The sequence below is a fragment of the Telmatherina bonti genome, assembly GCF_933228915.1.
Source record: "Telmatherina bonti genome assembly, chromosome: 13".
NCBI classification, from domain to species: domain Eukaryota; kingdom Metazoa; phylum Chordata; class Actinopteri; order Atheriniformes; family Telmatherinidae; genus Telmatherina; species Telmatherina bonti.
This window is the reverse complement of record NC_136611.1, coordinates 19,380,348-19,400,384: the sequence shown is the minus strand read 5'-3', so window position 1 is coordinate 19,400,384 and position 20,037 is coordinate 19,380,348. Positions and strand designations below refer to the sequence as shown.

Sequence of the window (20,037 nt, the reverse complement as noted above, 5' to 3'; positions counted from 1 at the left end):
CACACAAATGTGTCCCCAACATTTGTCTGTATTTAGTTTGGTTTTTGGTTTATCAAATTTTTAGTTTTCCGCGCTTGTCAATCTCTGTCAAACTTGTGTCTGATATCAGTTCTCATACTTGTACTCTTTTTTTCCACAAAAGAGGTGTCCTATGTGTTTTATCATAAATTATCCCTTACCTTCCCAACAAAGCAGACTGGATATAAATCATCAGAAAATTTTACTTTCAAAATGTGTTTCAGTCATAATGGATTATTAAGCATGAATAAAATGATGCTGTGTGTATGGAAGCATATCTGGTATCTTAGTTATAGGTAAACTTGATGACACAGTTTTCCTATTGATAAACAATTCTACTAAAAAGAACCTTAAATAGGTACCTCTAGTTTTATGAAACATTTAAGACATCATTAAATTTTACTTTTACCACTATGTTCTGTATGACAATAAACTGGTCTATTATAAACGTAACGCCAACATAACGTCATCATAGCAATGCAACCTGTGGGACTTCCTGAATCTACTGGTGATGACGAGTTACTTTTTGTGCCTTTTAGGAATCCACAGCATTCTGTTTTAAAGTTACAAAAATATTATTATGATGTATTCAGTCAGAAACAAACAACCTGAAAACAATTCCTGAAAATGTGTGTAAAGCCCTGACTCTGTCCATGGTGCTGAAGCTCTGGTAAAAGATCAACTAGGAAGATCTGTACCTTCTTATTTGTTTCTCTTTTTTGACATTCGGGCTTTTCCTCTGCCACCTTCCTCAGTTATTGTCATGCCACAGTGTTGGTCCGATTGTCTTGTGCACTCTTACCTAACCAATCTGTTTTGGTTTATTGGCGAGGCTGGGGCCTGAAACAGAAATGTGCTGCTTTCAAAGTCTACCACTAACATTTAAGACTCTGGGCCATTTCTATCATCCTTGCACCGTTATGTGACATTGGAGTCCAAACTGCTCTACAATCAGTTTCATCCTTGTCAGCAATATAAAACTATAAAATGCAAACACTGTTTGTTTGTTTTATTACATTATAGAGTATATTTAAAAGCAAAGGATCATTCAAACAGGACTACTGTAATAATTCAATACAGTCACATTACAGAAGTGTCAGCACTGCTATTGAAAACATTACTGAGAGAGACAAACAATGACATATAAATGATACCATTTTAACTGCAGATTTTTTTCCCCGATCATTTTCCAGGAAGATTAATGTCCTATCCAACTCATTTTTCCATTTTCATCACTTTTGGGTAATTTTTTTTTCTTATTCGAAAATTGAAATATTGCTGATTGCTTGATTGATTTTCAAATACTTTTAACACTGCTGTTTCTGTTTAATTGTACTGTTATTCCACAACCAGGAGAAAATACAGCTATCCAAAATTTATCCCAACATTATTTAATTGAGAAGACTGAGATGGTCATTAATAAGTTATTAATAATCAACAACCCAAAGGCTGACAAATGTAACACAAAAATTAAAGGAAGCAGCAGTTATCCAGTAATGATATGATAATGTCCAAGAAAACATTGCAAAGCTTGACACAAGCTGATTTAAGCTCTGAAGATTCATTGGGAGGATAAACTGGAAGTAGCATAATAACTGAGTAAGTAGAACAAGAGGAATTAAATTCTTCTGCTGCGACATCTGACCTTTCACATAAACACAGTCATGTTCAAAATGTATATTGGACATCCTCGGTCACTGACGTTGCACAAAAGCATAACTATAATGTGCTATGGAAATATCATTACTGACTAAAGAAGCTCAGAGACATTTTATGTCATGATCACATGCCTGTCATGTGTGATGTGTGGTATTACATATGTAAAGAGTCATTCTGTACCACAGGTAGGAAGACTGCAGATGCAAATCTTTTTTGTAAAGTAACATAAGTATCCTCTAAATATGAGCAAGGCTACTATTGACTGCATAGGAGTAGAGTTGTTTTCTTTTGATAAAGTGCAGCAAAATGCAGCAAGCACACAATTTGGAGACCCACTGTCAGATATATAACCAAAGGAAATGCAATTTATTCAGAGAATCAATACATCAATTGGTTCAGTCATGGAAATAAATCACCTCTTTGGGTCGTAAATGTTTACTGCAGCTAAGAGCTTGAGGACAGAGCTCACCTGCCATTAAATCATTCATGACCCTGCAGTGCTATGGACTACCCCGTGCTAGACCTGCCTCCACTAATCTGCATCTCCACTGACAGAAAGCACACATACCACTAGAGTGACTATTTTTCTCTGCACTAAAACTTGCCTGCCCTCACAGCAATTATAAATGCTCATCCAAGCAGGTAGACATTCACACACTGATGCAGTCTGAATTTATTTGTGTCTCTGCTCCTGCTCCAGACACCTGTGTCCTACTACCTTCTACGGCATCACATAGGATGTCCAAATTTTACCTCACTTTTTGTCTGCATGGCAATTCCCACAGTACCATCTAGTCCACATTCCCTCATATGTTGTCCTTCTGCTTCCAGGTGCTTCCTCCCCTCCTTATAAACACCCAAATCCCCATCTGTCCTCAAATATCTACTTACTTGAAATTAAAGAAAAAAGGTCTTTCTTCATAAAAGCCTCACCACTGAGTCTTACATAATATATTGTGCTGATAGGATTATTTATAGGGGCCATCCAAGTTATGTATGCAGAAAAGATGGAGTCATGTGGTGAGTTTATGAACCAGGTGCAGGGAGATGGCAATGCTTCACACCGGCAGTGAGCCACAACTTGACCACCTAACAGATAAATCAGAGTATTTAGATTATATATTGTCTAATTATATTTCCACTCATTTAAGAATAACTAATTCACAAGAAATATTTTTTATGTTTGGAAAACTCTGTAAATTTTAACTTCTTCAACCTCTCCATCTCTCTGTCGATCATGCCCATCATGACTGAAGGAGTGCGGAATTCCTTGATGAATAATTGATGACTCTGCGAAACAGTATTGCAGAACAGCCTCAAATTGCTGCACTGGATCAGAGGGAGAGAAGGGTGTGAACACAGCTTGTGTTTGTACTGCATGCTCAGCTGGTATCTGGGGCAATGTGTGAGTCCCTGTATGTCGGATAAAGATGGAGTGCTCCAGGCATCTCACACAATGCAACATAACTGATTATTTATAAGGGAAATGCAACGTCAAGTCCTTTACACCTACTTCCTCTTTTTATATTTTTTGGGGGTAGATGGGTGGTGTGTAATCCCTGAACCTAAAAGGCACAGAAGCCCACTAACTACCTCATGCTGTGCTATGAAACTGCTCAGAAACTCACCAAGTCACTGTGAAGTTGAAGATAGAAAGATCTAATGTGGCTACAACCAGCAGAGGGAGCTAATACTGGCTCCTCCTTCACAAATCCACAAACATTAAATCGATCTTTCGTACAGTACATGAGTCCTTATGATCTAAATACCATTTAGTGGATATTTTTTTTGTATCAAAGCAGGACAAGAACACACATCTGGATGATTAGACAGTTTGCTTATTTAAAGCATTTCAGTTGTATCACCACATTAATCTCAGTAAACATTCCCTTCTCATCGATGCTGTCATTTCTAACCTTCTGTTTCTGTTGAGGGACACAAATGTTTGGATTACTGTGCTTAGACAGATGAAAAAACAAACAAGCAAAACTTTGAAAATACGGAAAACGCCTAAATGTTTTATGTTACTAACTTGTGTCACAAGAAACCTAAACTAACCATGCCCCACCATGTCCTCATACTTAGGATTTTCTCTCACCACAACTGCTTGCTGGACACACCAGTCAGATTTTCACACTCGTGCATACACTTCTGCGCAGTATCAAGGGTGCAGAAGCATGTAAAACCAAGAAATACAAGACAAAATCATTTGCGCAAGTGGAAACTGAATTAACTTTAAAACATAATGAAAACATGAGGTGCAAACTGGTTGCAGAACTGGTTTAATTGATGTACAAATGATTTTTATACATATACATTATGCAGTATGTTCCATTTTTATTAAAGCCAATGCATAAAATAAAAGACACACTAAATGTATCCTAAGCATGACCATGTTATCAAGATAATGAAGATTCAAAGACTTGAAAATGAACAAAGTCAACTGGAGGTATCAAAAAGGGAGTGATGGAGTTAAAAACAAGGGAAGCAAGTGTTAAAGTAGATTTGGTTTCACAGAATCAGCAGAAAACGAGAAGGCAAGAAGAAACTAGAATGAAGCGATTGCACAGAATATGGGGCAAGAAAACTGATGAATGGGAAAATAGAAGGGCTATGAGATCTTCACCTTCCTGTCCAAGGGCAAACACTTAATCCTGGAAAAACAAAGAGGAATACATGGATGATACCATCTTCTTTACATTTTAAACAAGATAAATAATTTGAGCTGGGGATATTTTGTACAGAGGACACACTGATACTGTGCTGTAGGATACAGAGACTGAAACTGAACACAAAGGCATGAACAGGACTCAGGTTGAGAGGTTTTCCTGATCAACTGACATATTATGACCATAGAAGGCAAAAATAAAATGTAAAATAATCTCTAGAAAACAAAGTTATATTTTGAAATCTCTTGATTTTAATCCAATAACCAGTTCCAACACAAATGGATTAATGTATAATACATACGAAACAACGGATTACTGCATCACAAAACGAATTCAAGACATAACCTACGACACTAAATCAATTGTTCCTGAAATTGCTGCAGAATCATTGCAGCTGTCAAATTACTTTACATTCATTTTTAAGCTCACAATCACACTGCTAAAAAAGGTGAATATGACTTTTACTATATCACCAGATTGTGTCCATACATTTTCATTTTTATAAGGTTAAAGAAATGTGTCATATTGTTAAAAAAATTAAACAAGCTTTGTTTAGTGGGTTTCCTTTCAGCATCAGAACAGAGAATATGTGCTGTTTTCAGACTGATACCTTCAACATTTAGAGGTGCAGTCACCACAGCTTGGTTATCTTCTCTACGTCTATAACAGATTTCTTTGGGGAACTCGGGCATAATATTGATCCAAGAGTTATTTTAGTCTGTCAGAACAACCCAGAGGCTATAATTGGCCACAAAATAAATGAAGCCACAACAAACATGAATACACTTTCATTCATACATACGTTTGTGGCAGATGGAGACATGTCACACTGTTATGTAGGCAATTAAAGTTCTGTGCCCAGAGGTGCTTAGGCTCAAGTCAATGTGGCCTATGCCCTGACAAACATTCCTTCCATTACCACCACAGTAACTGTACTGCACAGCCTCAAGCTCCACAAAATTTTCTCCTTCACTTTGCACAGAGGCAGGGAGAAAAAGGATGAAAAGATGAGCAGTTGCATGAACCAGGAGAAAGAGGCTGGGTAAAAGTGTTACTGTATGAAGTGAAAGTAAGAAAAAGAGAAGAGGACATGATTGTACAAAAATGCATTGAAAGCAGAGTTTGCCTTCAGCCACCAAAAATCATTAATAATTCACCTTTAAAGACAATCTTTCCAGGTCTGGTAGTCTCTCTGTGCTCCTTTGACCAAATTATGTTATTAAAAGCAAGAATCATAGAGAGCACAGCATTCAGCGGCGGTGATTTGATCCGTCTAATGCCGAGTAAACATAGATTTTTTAGTGCAGAATGTTGTTGTACAGGAAATGAAGTATGGATGCTTGTAAGAGCATTTAATGTTAGTGTGTTGGCAACAGTTAAAAGGACAGTGTTTCTGTGTTTCTGACAGAGATAATTAGAGCTGCCAAAGGGCCAGCTGTTGGCGTTCAGCAGGGTCAGACTAATGCCTGCACACACACAAACACACACACACACACACACACACACACACACAAATACTGCAACACTGCCCCAGAGTAACAGAGGAATCAAGGGCAGATGGATCAAAGTATTGAGGATCTTTATTTTAACTCATTTATGGTGGATGCTCAACTTTTCTCTTCTGCAAAGCTTGCAATTTTGACGGTACACTGCCTGGCCAAAAAAAACCAAACAAAATTCACATTTATTTTGTTGGTCCATCTTCAACTTTGACTATAGCTTGCATTTGATGTGGCATCATTCTGTTAAGTTTCTGCAACGTCAGAAAACATAAAGAAGTGTATCAAAAACCTTCTTACATTACATGATGAGAGAGACAGACCACTGCAGGAAGTCTTAATCCAAACACCCCAGTGATTCTCGCTGGGATTACTGTTTGAAGTGTCTGATTGTGATTCCATGTGTAAAAATTATGACTCATGCGCCCTAAACCACTCCTTCACAGTATTACTCTGGGACCCAGTTGTCATCATCTTGTCTGTTGCTGATACCACCAGGGAAGAAAAAGCTCTCCTGATTAAAAAAACAAAACAAAAAAAAACAAAAATTTAATCCGGTAGCCAGCTGACCTATAGTCAGCACATAAAGTAACTGAACAAATCAATCCAGGTTGTGGCTTTATCCGAGGACCAGTGCTTTATATTAAAAATATTTCAAAACAAGATCAAGATTTAGGTTCCACATTGACAGAAAATCTATGGGTCCTAAACAGTCATATATCTTGATTAAAGAATCTAATTAAATGCGATGATGTCAGACTTCTTATTGTGACTGGAAACTCCTTTCCACGAACACTAGGTGGCAACATCCAACGCTCTCACACAGCAGCTAGTACTGTGCTGACTAAGGACTGGCTGGCAGTGGATATGTGTGTGCCAAATATACATGTGTGCTTACATGTGATCGCATACAAGGCGCGGTTGACCTTGTAAAGCTGCTGCATACACGCAGCACTCCTTCATCATATACAGTTACCACTACAGTCCCCAAGGACCCACACGCCTGTTATTTAATTCAAGGTAGAGGGGAGCAAACAAAAACATTGTGTGAGGAAATATCAGATTACTCAATCAAAGATTTTATAAAGGTCTGTGCTGGTAGTTGATTTTTTTTTTTTTAATCTTCCTTACCTGCATTCCCATTTTCCTGCCTACTGAAAACATTAGGCTGCTAAAACAGTTAAAGTGACTGATGCTTCCTGCCCCCTCCTTCCTCTCACTGTTGCTCACTTAATCTCTCTAAATGTGGATCCACAGTGTTTAGCGCAAACTCAGAGAGAGAAGAGGGAGGTGTGAGGAATCCATGATCTTGCAGTGTTGCAATGTGCCGCAAGTAACTGCAGCAGAGAGGAGAAGAGGGATGGAGTTGTAGCCTGTATTGAAGCAGGAGAATTGATTATGGAAGGGATGAAGGACTGAACTCCAGCAGGAGGGGAGGGTGAGAGGGAATGGGTGCGCACCAGTCTCTGCATCTGCTCAAGAAAAATCTCCAGGGTCAGCCAGTTAGATGCTGGGTAACACTACAATCCTCCCAGCCAGCTTGTAAATTCTATGCCATAAGACAGTCCACGTCTCTGCTCAATGAATGAATCGGTGCGATAAGAAAAATGACACAGGAACAGTGAGACTGAAGGTAGTTAAACATATCTGAGTCACTCTCTGTCACTCTGAATCACAAGCAAACCAAACAGTGAGCAGTTATGAATGGAGCACCAATCAAGAAGAGATACTGGTTGATAGCAGGAAAAAAAAAGCCAACTAAGGAGTTTTCCATTACATTAACCTTCCTTAGTACACAATGTTCCTCAGTGAGCATCAGCACACATGCACATTAATGTTTAGCTTTTCATTTTTAGTGTGGATAAAAAAATGTGTTTTTAATGGTTCAGTTGACAAACTGATTATCTGACACAAACAGGACCTTATGGTGACATTTCTAGATATTTGTTTTGGAGGCTATCATAACCTTAGGCAGTCTGTTCACAGTAGATTGAGCAACAAGGACACAGATTTTCAGAAAGGAAGGCATTTCTCTTGTATATTAAGCCACTTAGATTCCATTTACCTCAAATGTAGTGAAATAGAGCCGAAACCTTCATGTGGTTTTTCTAAATGATACTTTCAAGGGAAAAAAGAAAAACTCAAAATCTGAAATAAATCTGAACACGATGCAATAGTTAGCTTTATTATGACATAACAAGATGGTCCAATCCTGCGGGTGCATTTTCCCCTCGTGTCTTTGTAGGTTTTCTCCCACTGTCCAAATGCATTCCCATTAGCATCATCGCTGATTCTAATTGAACTGTAGGTGTTAATATATGAACATGAAATGTTGTCTGTATATCTTTGTTTGCCCTTTGATGAACTGACGGTTTGTCCACAGCGTACCCCATCACATATCCAATGCCAGCTGAACAGGTCAAGCGTTAAATAAAAGCATTAGAAGTTAAGTAGAAATAAAATAATTTTAAAAAATATATATTTCTCCACTTGCTGCAGATGATTAATATGGATATAAAGAAAAGAAGGGTGATGGATGTTCTGAATTTTTTTTTTTCCCTCTTAACATATGTGTGTCTGGCAATCCTCCTTGAGAAGTGAACCTCACTGTGAATGCTGTGTGGGATGAGCATCAGAAAGTGAGGAGCATCACATCACACTGACACCACTTTTCCCTCCAGGGGAATCAGATCAGGGGGTTTACAAATGGCTAAGCTTTTAATAGCAGGTCCGTGATGCTACAACACCGTGATGACACCTGACGCGAGGATTAGATGACTCAAGAATTCTGCACTTTGCTAAGATTTGTCATAAGGGAGCCAACAGTGACACTAGGATGCACCAATCAAGGATTGGCTTTATTCTGTCAAAATCTTTCATTCCAGAAGAACCTTCGGTCTCTGCTTCTATAACACACTACACTGTATTTCTGGATTCCACATTGGACAATGCAGGTTTAACTCAGTAAAGAAATTCAGACTCAAGTCATGAACTCAGTCTTGTTCTGCACATTGCATTAAATAAATCAGACACTCTCTATTGTCTGAACTCAGTGAACTGGAACTGAGAATTACAGCTGGGAAGTTATGTTGCTGTAATGACCCACTGTTCTACTGAATCGAGTTATTTCTCTTTCTTCTGGTAGATACCAAAGAAAAGAATCGTCACATTAATGAGGAAAAGGTAACATCAGTCATTCAAACCTGAGGAAAAGGACAATGAGTCAGTCTTATATTTCACTCCTTTTTTGCTTCTACTCCCCTCCATCGTTGTATTTTTGAGCTGGATTCTCTCAGTTTGAATACTCATCTTCACATAATAGCCAACACTTCCCACACACATACAAATCAGTCCTACACTGTCATGCACACACCAGATAACAGTTTTAGCTAAATGCTAACACCAGCACTGCTCACACTCACCACATTAGTTTTGTTTGATGGTATGATAAAAGCACACTAAGACTAGACAGAGTCAAATGATTTTTGTCTAAACACTTGAAAGCAAGCCAAAAAATATCATGACTTCATGCCAGTGAAAAATGAAAAGTGTTTATAACCTGAGTTTTTGTGGAAATGTATTGCAGTGGATGTTTCTAGCTCTTGTCCAGCAGAAAGGGAACACAGATGCAACTGTAAAGCAACACGCTATATTGTTTAAAGTTGAGCACAGAATGGATCAATAAAGTAAATGGTAGGTAGGCAGGCAGCACATTGCAGAGGCTCCAGCTATCATTTATATCAGTCCAAGAGTCTGAAGATTTCAAGGCAGGACTAAGAGTACCTGGACATCAAACTGCACTAAGGCCGCTATCCGCCAACCCCCCCTCCCCACCCCACAATCCCCCACAGCCTCAAGAAGCTTAAAGGGAAAGAGCTCAGGCCGAGTGCAGGCATCCAAAATCTTGCTTTTTCACAAAAAGCTGTTCAGCATTGAACTATCAATTCTTCTCTGAATTTCCACCTTATTCTTTCTCTTTTTTTTCTCTTCCATCTTTTATTTGGGCATGATGAGAATCCATTTTGGTAACCCCGAACCCTCAATCCTTGTTTCAGCCTGTTACATAACAGCTGCACCATCAGAATAACAATTGAGAGAAGAGATTAGCACAATCGGCCAAGGAGAGCGACACAGAGCAAGACGAAGAGTGGGAGGGATGAATATCGAAGGAAGCCCCTGTAAATGTGACACATCAGTTCTGGTTTTGTGGGAGAACCAGCAGACACAGATGCTGCTGATCTTAATACTGTACTGTTACACAAAGACAATTGCTCTTGTGAAGCGCTACACATCTAAGCTCAGCTTCATTTACAACCACCAGCCAGGAAACAAAACAGTCTTTTTCCCAGATAACCGAGCAAATAGTTCATTGTGCTTCATTTATTATGTCAGTCAACTCAGAATCAGCTGCTTCAGACGACTGCAGCTTCGGTCTATAAATAAAAGAAGGAATTGCTGCAGTTCAGATGAAACTCACAACATAGTGCGACACCTGGATCATTTATTTAAAAATATCCTGAAGCTTCAGAGTTCTGGGAAACCCTCTTCCCTACAGAGAGGGACACCCTGCTGGATGCTTGATGTGATTTTGCCTTTTTGTTTATATTTTAAGCATCAATAAATACTGCTTTTTGAGTGTGGGGGGTCCCCTGTAATGAACTTGAATGAGAATGCTCAAGTAGCTGTTTCAAATTCTCTTCTGAAAAGAGGACCAGGAAGGAGGAGAGGGATGTGGGCGTCACATGTGCTGTCCATTCCTGCTTTAATTAAAGCAGAGTAGGCTGCAACTCTTGGCCACCTTGCACCACCAGCACTTTGTGTATAGCCAAGAGCTGTATTCAGTAAAAGTCCTTCCTGGGCACCATCACCATGAGTGAATGCCCCTGTTAGACCTGCTGAGTCATCTGTCTGCGGGTTCCACTGGGCCACCTGAGCCACACACACATACTCACAAATGTATGACATGGGATTTACAAACACACTAAAGACATGAGTCTAAGCTTCAACACAGAAAAGTGACATAATTTTATATTGTCAACATGGTGCCATATACACACACACACACACACACACACACACACACACACACACACACACACACACCATACACACAAACACAGCTCACAGAAAGACATAAAGACATTATTCTTGTCCTTTCCTAAACATCTACACTTAATAAAACTAACTATTGCTTCATAGCGCTTATTGAAGAGTCATTACCTTGTCATTTAGCTGCTGAACCCCAGTTTTACATTATGTGCACAGCTGACCTGGCCATTTAACTGGGCCATTGTCCTTGTCCAGTATGCATGCAGTGGACGGTAATCAACTTCTTCTGTGGGTTATAATCATCACAAGTATGACCAGTTTCAATGCACAGATGCACTTTATGTTGTTTGAATTGGGATTCAGGTGATGCTACAGTTATAAAATCAGTATTTTGTTAGAGAAATGTTAGAAGTGCTTTTTTAGAGAAGTCTGAAAATGCTTTAAGCACAAGTTGACAGTTCTAATGAGAAGCTTTTCAGTTTACATCTAACAGAAGCAACAAAAATATGCAAATGAAAGAAAATTTCTAGGCATTCCAATGTGCTACTATGGTTTAATGTTTCGACAAAATGATGTGTTTCCTGAAGGCAACGTAATAGAGGTAACACCTTCATCGTCCTGTGTCACTCGTCTGTAGCCTCGCCTACCATTCCAGATCAGCACCTAATGTTTGAAACTTTAAAAGTAAAATCCTAATCTTGTAAAATAAAAGTTTGAAGGTGAAAGAGAAATTTGAAATTGTAAACAAGTATTTTGACCTTTATTGTAAAGAACTGAATCTGAAAAAGTAAAATCTGAAACTGAACGAAAAAATATTTAATCTGACATACTTTCAATTTCAAATTTTTCTTGTAAATGAAGAACCACTATGGCCCTATTTTGGCTCCATATCTCGCTTGCCTGCAGAGGTTAACAAATACATCTGTACGTCAGGACATTGTAAAAGGGTTTAGAACAAGACTGTGCAAGAATTTCTTAGTAGGCAGCAACAACTACTAAAGAATTCAGTTGCTTTTCTCAAGGTCAAAGAGAAGCTACAACATCATTCAAACAGAAATCTTCAGCAGCAACTCCAGACTGGTAGTAGAAGGTTATCAGCTCAAACTCCCAGCAATAACCATGACCGTGTACTCTTGGGAAAAATAACAATACCTGTTATTTATTTTACCTCTGGTGGCCATCTTTTACCTTGATTTAAAAATAGAAAAAGTCTGTCTCTCACCACAGGCAAAAATAAATAATGCTTTTTCTCTATTATGCACACATCTGCATACTAATGATGCATCAGAAGCATGATTGAATCAGTGTCTTGTGCAAGGACACTTTAAGGCGGTCTGGGTTATCCTGGCCTCAAACGACCAACCTTCTCACTTGCAAACAACCTCCCCTCCCCAATAAAAATGACAATAATCTGAAACAAGACTAAAGTGACTGCAATGTGTATCATGGTACTTTTAAATAAATGAAAATGTATATATTTACATATAAGATTTTTTTTAATTATTTTGGACTGTTTGTAGACATTTGTTAAAATCTGTTTTGAGTATAAAGGAACTATAAAGGTCTATGAGTAAAAATCATTCTATCATAAAGCATAAGTGAATCCCTCAAGTTACTGTGGCAGTTCCACAGAAAATAAGCAGGCATTTGTGTGTGTGTGTCCAAAAATGTATTTATCTATTGTATGCATCTATCTTTTTGTCTAGTATTTAACTAAAGAAAAAAACCTTGCACAGTCCCTTCTGCTAAGTTACAGCCTTTGCTTTAGATTCCTTCTTGCTGTTTTATTGTACAAATTTCAGAGGTGAATAATAGCAGCGGGACAGAAACAACCACCGATGCAAAGAACAGGAATAGGCTATTTCTTTAAATTCAGAAATACTCCCAGTGGCACATTCCCTAAGCCACATACAAATGACTTATTTTTGAAAAGGACTTAAATATGAAGTTTAGAGTATTTCAGGAACCTTGACTTAATGGTCCAGTGAACTGTCTGCACCTTCATGTTTCTCTCAGTTCTCAGCAATGAGTTACTTTTGTCAACAGCAAATACATGCAGGACTGAAACTGCATGACATTTAATTGCATGTGTAATATGTTCATTTCTTTATTTTTACGTTGATCTTAGTGGCTACGGAACAGTTAAGTAGTTGATCGATAGACTGGTGCAAGCATTGGCTTTGATGGGTTTAGCCACTGCTGCAGCACCTTTAATCCACTGCACAAAGCCTCAACACACTCACAGTCATATACACACAAACCCAGCATCATCGCCTCTGCAGTAGTATGATATCAATCAGTATTAAAAATGAACACATTAACCTAACAGAAAGCTCTGCTTATTGGTGAGCTATGCAGGGTAGGAGATTTTAGAGGGCAGACAGTAACAAGTTTGGAATGCTGATCTGCTGCCGCTTCCTCTGGTTTAAATGAAGATGGAGATTGAGGACGGAGTTAGACAACACTTTTAACATTTCAGTATTCACTGACAGCCCTGTATGCTCTGCAGTAACCTGCAGTAGTGTAGCTTTTATAGGAAGTCTATCCCGCTGGTTTTTACCACTTAGGTGGCTGATGGGCTGCTGTGCATTTAAAGGCAACAGACTGCCAGACAATATGCAGCAACATAACAGCCACAATGCATCCTGACTAGACTTATTGTGCTGATGATTCTGAGCAGCAGCATCATGGATGGATCAGTCCCTGGCTACCACAACACTTCTTTGCACTTCACCACCCAAAATCTATATGGAGACACTAATGCTGGCCTTTTAGTAGCATCAATTCACACAGTCTCATATCAAGAGTTACTTCCAGCAACACCGTACAACAGAACTATAGTTGTCAGGAAATGTACTGTGCTTTTTCAACATTTTCAAGTCATTTTAAAAAAAAAAAGTATCAGATGTATGGAAGCAGGTCTGTACCATGATTAAATTAAAAAAGGATAAACAGAAATGCTCTTTTTTTTTTTTTTTTTTTAAATTAAAAAATAAAATACAGATGCAGCTGACTCAAAAATGAAATACTAATAAATAATCCAAACTACATTTTCATTTTCTTGTCAAGACTGCTTATTTTGTAACGTAATTTAAAAGATAAAGAAAAGGATATTTAAGATTTTTTTCAAAACAAGCCCCAGCAAATTCATACCTAAATGTCAATTAAAAATGTTACATTTGGAAATTAAAATTCATTACCTGAAATGCTTTTTTTATTTTAAGGTCATAGCTGCAATATTTGTCATATCATAGATCTAAACTGTATTTCCTTTTTACCTTCACTGCTCATTTTGGGACACAACAAAACAAAAAACAAAAACAACATTGCTTTTTCGCTTTCATGTCTGACCCAGTTGCAAAATTCAATTTGTATTCACAGTCCCAAGTGGCGCAGAAGAGTGACGTCGGTGGCCACTCATATGGTAGAGGGATCTGTGTATATATAAAGTGACACCAAGATCCTACACTGCTGTTATCGTTTTCAGTATGGATGATAAAAGTTGCAACTACTTGGAAAATGATAGACACATGTCACTGCATCTCTCAGGATGGCATATAAAACATGATACCACGTTCAACATGTTGGCAGCCACATTAAAATTCAGGTCGCCATCGCTGACGGTATGGTCACAGCTACGTTTTGAGTTTCCACGGCTACTCTGTCAGTGATCGCAGCCACAGCCTGAGTGGGAGATTGGTGACTTCTGTTATGTATTAATTGCTATAAACTGTTATTCTAAATTGTCTGTAGCAGAAACAACTAACTTTAGAGTTCTTTATCACCCTAAACAAACGTATAACACAGCCTTCCATTAATGCATCAAGTTGGTCACATAACACCATCACTTCAAGTTCTGCCCACAATTCATTTCAAAATATGAGTTGGATGAGTGCAAAACATTATGTAAAACTTTGGACTGTTTTGGTCTGTTATCAGCAAAAAAACAAGAATTACAGGATGGTGTAAAAGCTGTTTTTTTTTTTTTTAATAATGTCAAAGATTCTTGTAAGTTTTTAAGGACCAGAATAAAGACTGAGCCGCTGAAATGCATCTCATTTATGTATTTTCTACAGGATGTGTTGAACAGGGTAAGAAAGAACTGCTGCAGGGATTTTAACAGCGTTCCACAACATCCAGTCTAATGCAGCCAAATGTGTGCTTTAATGGGTGAAAATTATTCAAAACATAAATACATTTTTTTTCTGAGGGAGGTGTTAAGGCGGTATGGGGTACTGTACCCCCTTGCACGGGCTGTCCAGTCCCTGTCCAACCCGTGTCAGAGCTTGGTTCATATTGCCTGCGGTAATTCAGATTTGTTTCTAGTGAGTGTTGAACTCCGCCAAGCCTGTCCTTTATCACCAATAATAAGTTTTATGGACAGAATTTCTAGGCACAGTTGAGGTGTTATGGGGTTTTGGTTCGGGCACTTCAGGATTGGGTCTCTGCTTTTTGCAGATGATGTGGTTCTCTTGGCTCTGTCGAGCTATGATTGCCAGCTCTCACAGCAGCGATTTGCAACTGATTGTAAAGTTGCTGGGATGGGAGTCTGCAACTCCAAATCAGAGACCACAGTACTCAGCCAGAAAGGGTAGAGTGTCCTTTCCACGTCCTGCCCCAAGTGCAGGACTTTAAGTATCTCAGGGTCTTATTCACAAGTGAGGAAGAGATCGACAGGCAGATAGGTTCAGCGTCTGCTGTAAACAGGGCATGAAAATGAAAAAGCAATGTGCTTTTCATTTTCTTTTTAGTTGTGTCATAAAATGAGTAGTCTTTAAGGTGAAAACAATGTAAATACATCTGAACAGTTTAGGCTACACAACTACTAAGCTATAAAAAGGAATTGATGATCAGGATAATGGGGAAATAAATCCATCATTACTTGCAGTTTTACATCTCTGTATGCACAAAAGAGTCAAGTCATTGGAAGACAAAAAACCTAATCTCAACTCAAAGCATGCACATTTCCTTTCACAAGAAAGACTTACAATTTTTAGATGACAGCTATTCATCCTGATACTTTTTGAGATATTTGGATGTGTGTCCGAGATGACACTTCAGAAAGAAATATTAGTTAAGCGGTTTCTTACAGCTTTAATAATCAGTAACTATTCATAAAGCAAAAATAATAATTGTTTCCAGTTACACACATCCTAATATTTATACTTTAAACATGCTTTCTATGAACTATGCTGTAAGAAAATGTACACTTCCTGAGGTAAATATATAATAAACTCCTGGAAAAAGCAGAAATCTTCATGTTCTGAAGATCAAATTAGTAAAAGCCAAAAAACACCAGAGAATCAGAAAGTAGCTTTCCTAAGATTTTCATTTTATTCTCATTAGAAAACATGTTTCTAAAAAATTTAAAAAATGAATGACTCTTACCACAAGATGTTAAAGCTTTACTGAACTTCACTGGAGAATATTTGAATAGATAGTATTAATAAGCTATAATAAACAAAAGGAGTCTGTTATGCATTTCCTGGTCAAAGACAGATCAATCCAATGTAATAAAACTATATAATTACAATTACAGCAGTTCCTCAAATAGCAAAATTATGATTACTATTTATATTGAATGCAGAAGCAAAAATACCACTATTAGAAAAGTAATAAATTCTAGATTTACATTTCCTGTGACCTTGAAATAACTCTTAACTCACACAAAAAGCACACATAAAAACAGCAATAGATGTGGTTTTTGTTTGTTTGTTTGGTCTTGGTATTATTTGGCATGCAGTTAAGAAACAAAGTTAAGCACTACTTCATACCTCACAGCCACAGTCGCCAGGTAATCCCCCCACACATCAAAGCAGCTTCAAATAACGACAGAAATGTACATGCAGAATGGGGTGAAAATAGATGCTGACTGGGACAATAGGGCGTTGTTCGCATCCTGACAATGCTCATTTTTTAAGAGGAGCAAACTCATCAATAAAAGTAATTTGAGGACAACGTTATCCACTGCTCAGCATCTGACCTGTGCTGTACAATGCCTTAGCACCATCAAGCCAATTAAAACAACCCTTTTCCCCTTTAATGATGAATTGTTAGTCATCTGACTCTGGTCATTCATCGGTAGGTGCAGATTTATGTCCCCACAGGGATGGAAAAGTCATGTAAAACACCTACACATTTTAGCTACGAAGGGAAGGTTAACAATTCAAGCAATGACAGAGGTGGATGAAATTAAACCTGACAAATGTATTACAAGAAAATAAATAAGCTAGTCACCATTGCCAGTTACCTACTGAGGCAATCGTTCCACTTAATGAAACCAATGGGGAAACTCTTTGCAACTCCTGCCATTAAGTTGAAAAATACCCAACAAAAAATGAACCATAACAGACTGAAATATGTCCATGTGCAGGACACGTACTGATCAATAAAAGAAACAGAGTAACATTTCACATCACAAGTCATAACAGATTGTCGCTGCGCAGAATAAACTACCTGAAGGAAACTGATGCCTATATTAAAGGAGTCTGGGTCACTGAAAATGAATGGATGGATATGTAATGGTGAATATTCCTGAATATATGATCTAAGATCAAGAATCTGCTTCTGTGAGAGAGAAAAGGTTGACCTTGCCACCGCTATGATATCAAGGACAGGGAAACTCCTGAGGAGCAGATCGATGCAGTTGAAAAAAAAGAGAAAAGTAAGGAATACAGAACATAGAAAACAGCCAGAAACACACTGATTTTGTTGACAGCTGAGTGCCATATATATGCAAAGTCAGCTTGTGGATCATAGCCTGCAGAATTTTAATGCATTTGACACTAAAGGCATCATAGAGGAAATATTCAGCAATAAACAGATTTCCCCCCAACATTTAGGTCTTCTACAGAAACCAGGAATAACTTTAAGTCTGTGTTAAAAGGAAGGACAAGCTAGAAGGAGGGGAGGCTCAGAGAGACTGAAGCTGCATGGTTATGTAACTTATATGGGATCCTCTGAAACTGTACACTTTCTGTCAAAGCTGGACAGCATTAGCACCTTCAGCAGCGCTCTCAACACTGCTCCATTCAAACTGTTAGAGCTGTAAGCTTTCCTTTTTTTAATCATCTTTCAGACATGCACAGACTGCAGTCACACACATGCATAATGCACACACACACAGTCATCTCTGCACCTACTTCCACTCTAACTCATTAAAAACAAATTACAGGTTGTTAAGGTCTGTATTTTATAGAACTAAGAGGTGAACAATATGATGATACTAACTTGGGAATCAATGGTTGCATCGGTCATCGCAGACAGAATGATGGTATGTGTGTGTCTGTTGCAACGGGACAATGTTTGAGTGAGCTAAGGGGCAAATTCGTATAGGCAGAAAATTTATCCAGGTGTATCTAAGTCATTAAACCTTTCCTTCTCTTCTTGCTCTATATTTTTTCTCAACATTTAGCTAAAGTACACCCATTAACCTCCCTATTGGCCTTTCAGTAATGCCTACCCACTAGAGGAAGCTGCACTGTGCTGCTCTCCATATCACGGTCTCTTCTGCATCAGCATCAGATTGGTTTACAGCCAGCCTGGCACAGAGCAAGCTCACAGGGCGGCTGCAATCAGTTACTGAGGACCGAACTGCCACCAATACACAATCTGCAGATGACTCATTTTCAGTAATGAGTTTGAGTAAAATGCGACAAGCGGCCAGAGGTGCAAAGAAGACTCGATGAAATACCCTGCAGCCGGCGACTGGCAGAAGACAGATTTATTGTTTACAATGAACCCTGCCAGATTTTTTTTTTTTTTTTTTTTACTTGTGCCTGGTACTTTCAATTCAGAAGCCTGCAGGTATTGCTCTGTAGTCATCACAATGCCTCACAGAGGAGAAAACAGAACAGAAAGGTCCGTTGCAGAGAAGAGCAAAGCTACTATCCTCCTGGAAGATTAGTGCATACTGCAATGTGAAAACAAAGAAAGAGAGAGGGAACGAGACAGAAGGGACAGAGACTCTGTGAGAGATAGAGCACTCCGCTGCCTTTTATCAGGCAGTTCAGACAGGACAGTCAATAAAGCAGGTATAAAGCAGTCAAGAGGAGTAGGAAAGCATGCAGTGTGTTGTACCGTTTCCCCGCGTCTGTATGTTCAGGACATACATGTGTGCCAGGGAGACTGTGTACACACAGTGGAAATGCACTCATGACTGGGTTTCCATGTGTGCCCTGGCATCCCTGACATAGCAATGACAGAGAAGGAAGGGGGGTCATCTCAACCTTGCTGCCACCCCTCCCTCCCCACCACACCCCTGTCACCTTACCACTGGCTACCCCCCACCTGCAAAAGGTCCCAGTACCTTGCGCTTCTTATCCCGCGAGCGACTCCTTTTTTTGGCCCTCTCCTCCTCCTTTTCTTTCTTCTCCTGCTCTAACTGCGCTTCTAAATCCTTGTTCTTGCGGAGATGTTTGGCCGCTTGTGCCATGGTGTTGGTGGTGGGGGTCTCGGTGGCGTTGCTGTGTCCAGGTCTTACAACTGTGGTCTGCGGCGCGACAGCACTTGGGCTTCTACCTGGTGGTACTGCTGCTGTGGGTTTCTCTGTGGTCCTGCAGAGTCTGCAAGCGTGCTGAACCCCTGTCTCCTCCTCCTCCTCCTCCTCCTCTTCAGCAGTGCAGTCACACACTCAACGGCGGTCCTCAGCCGTCTGCTGTGGGATGCTACTGCAGCGCTGCTCTCTTTTTCTCCTCCCTCTCTTCAATGCTTGCGCTCTCTACTTCTATCTCACTTCCCTCCGCCAGGTTTTTTTGTTTTTTTTTTGCGTTCCTCTCTGGTCTCCCTACTTGCCTGCACAGATGACAAGAGGGTAAATAACAGAGAACAAACAGGTTTGCCTTCTTTTATGGGAGCTTTTCTTCACTGCATCTATCTTCCCTTCATTGGTTCTTCTAGCTGTGAAACTGCTGCAAGCCTCACGCCACCCTCCCCATCAACAAAGATTGCAAAAAGATGCACTGACAGTTGACAAATAGGTTGAGAAGCTTTAAATCAAAGTCAGCTCTCCCTCTTCACATTGCATGGATTTTGTTTCCTTTCCTGTATTTAATTTCTCAGTATCTCATTGACCTGCTGTGTGTCCATCTGTGTAGGATCATTGGGGACCCCGCCATCATAACAACCAATCACATGATCACCAG

General features: G+C 39.1%; 1 protein-coding gene across 1 annotated transcript in view; it reads right to left on the bottom strand.

Annotated features, from left to right (window-relative positions):
* Nucleotides 1-19,328, bottom strand: part of ank1a (ankyrin 1, erythrocytic a) — a gene marked incomplete at its 5' end in the record, with an annotated part of 89,112 nt that extends 69,784 nt beyond the window's left edge. The window contains one exon of the mRNA XM_079251011.1: nucleotides 19,203-19,328. Within this exon, the coding sequence (XP_079107137.1) occupies nucleotides 19,203-19,328 (126 nt within the window). The remainder of the gene's footprint in view (nucleotides 1-19,202) is intronic.
* Nucleotides 19,329-20,037: the final 709 nt, after the last annotated feature.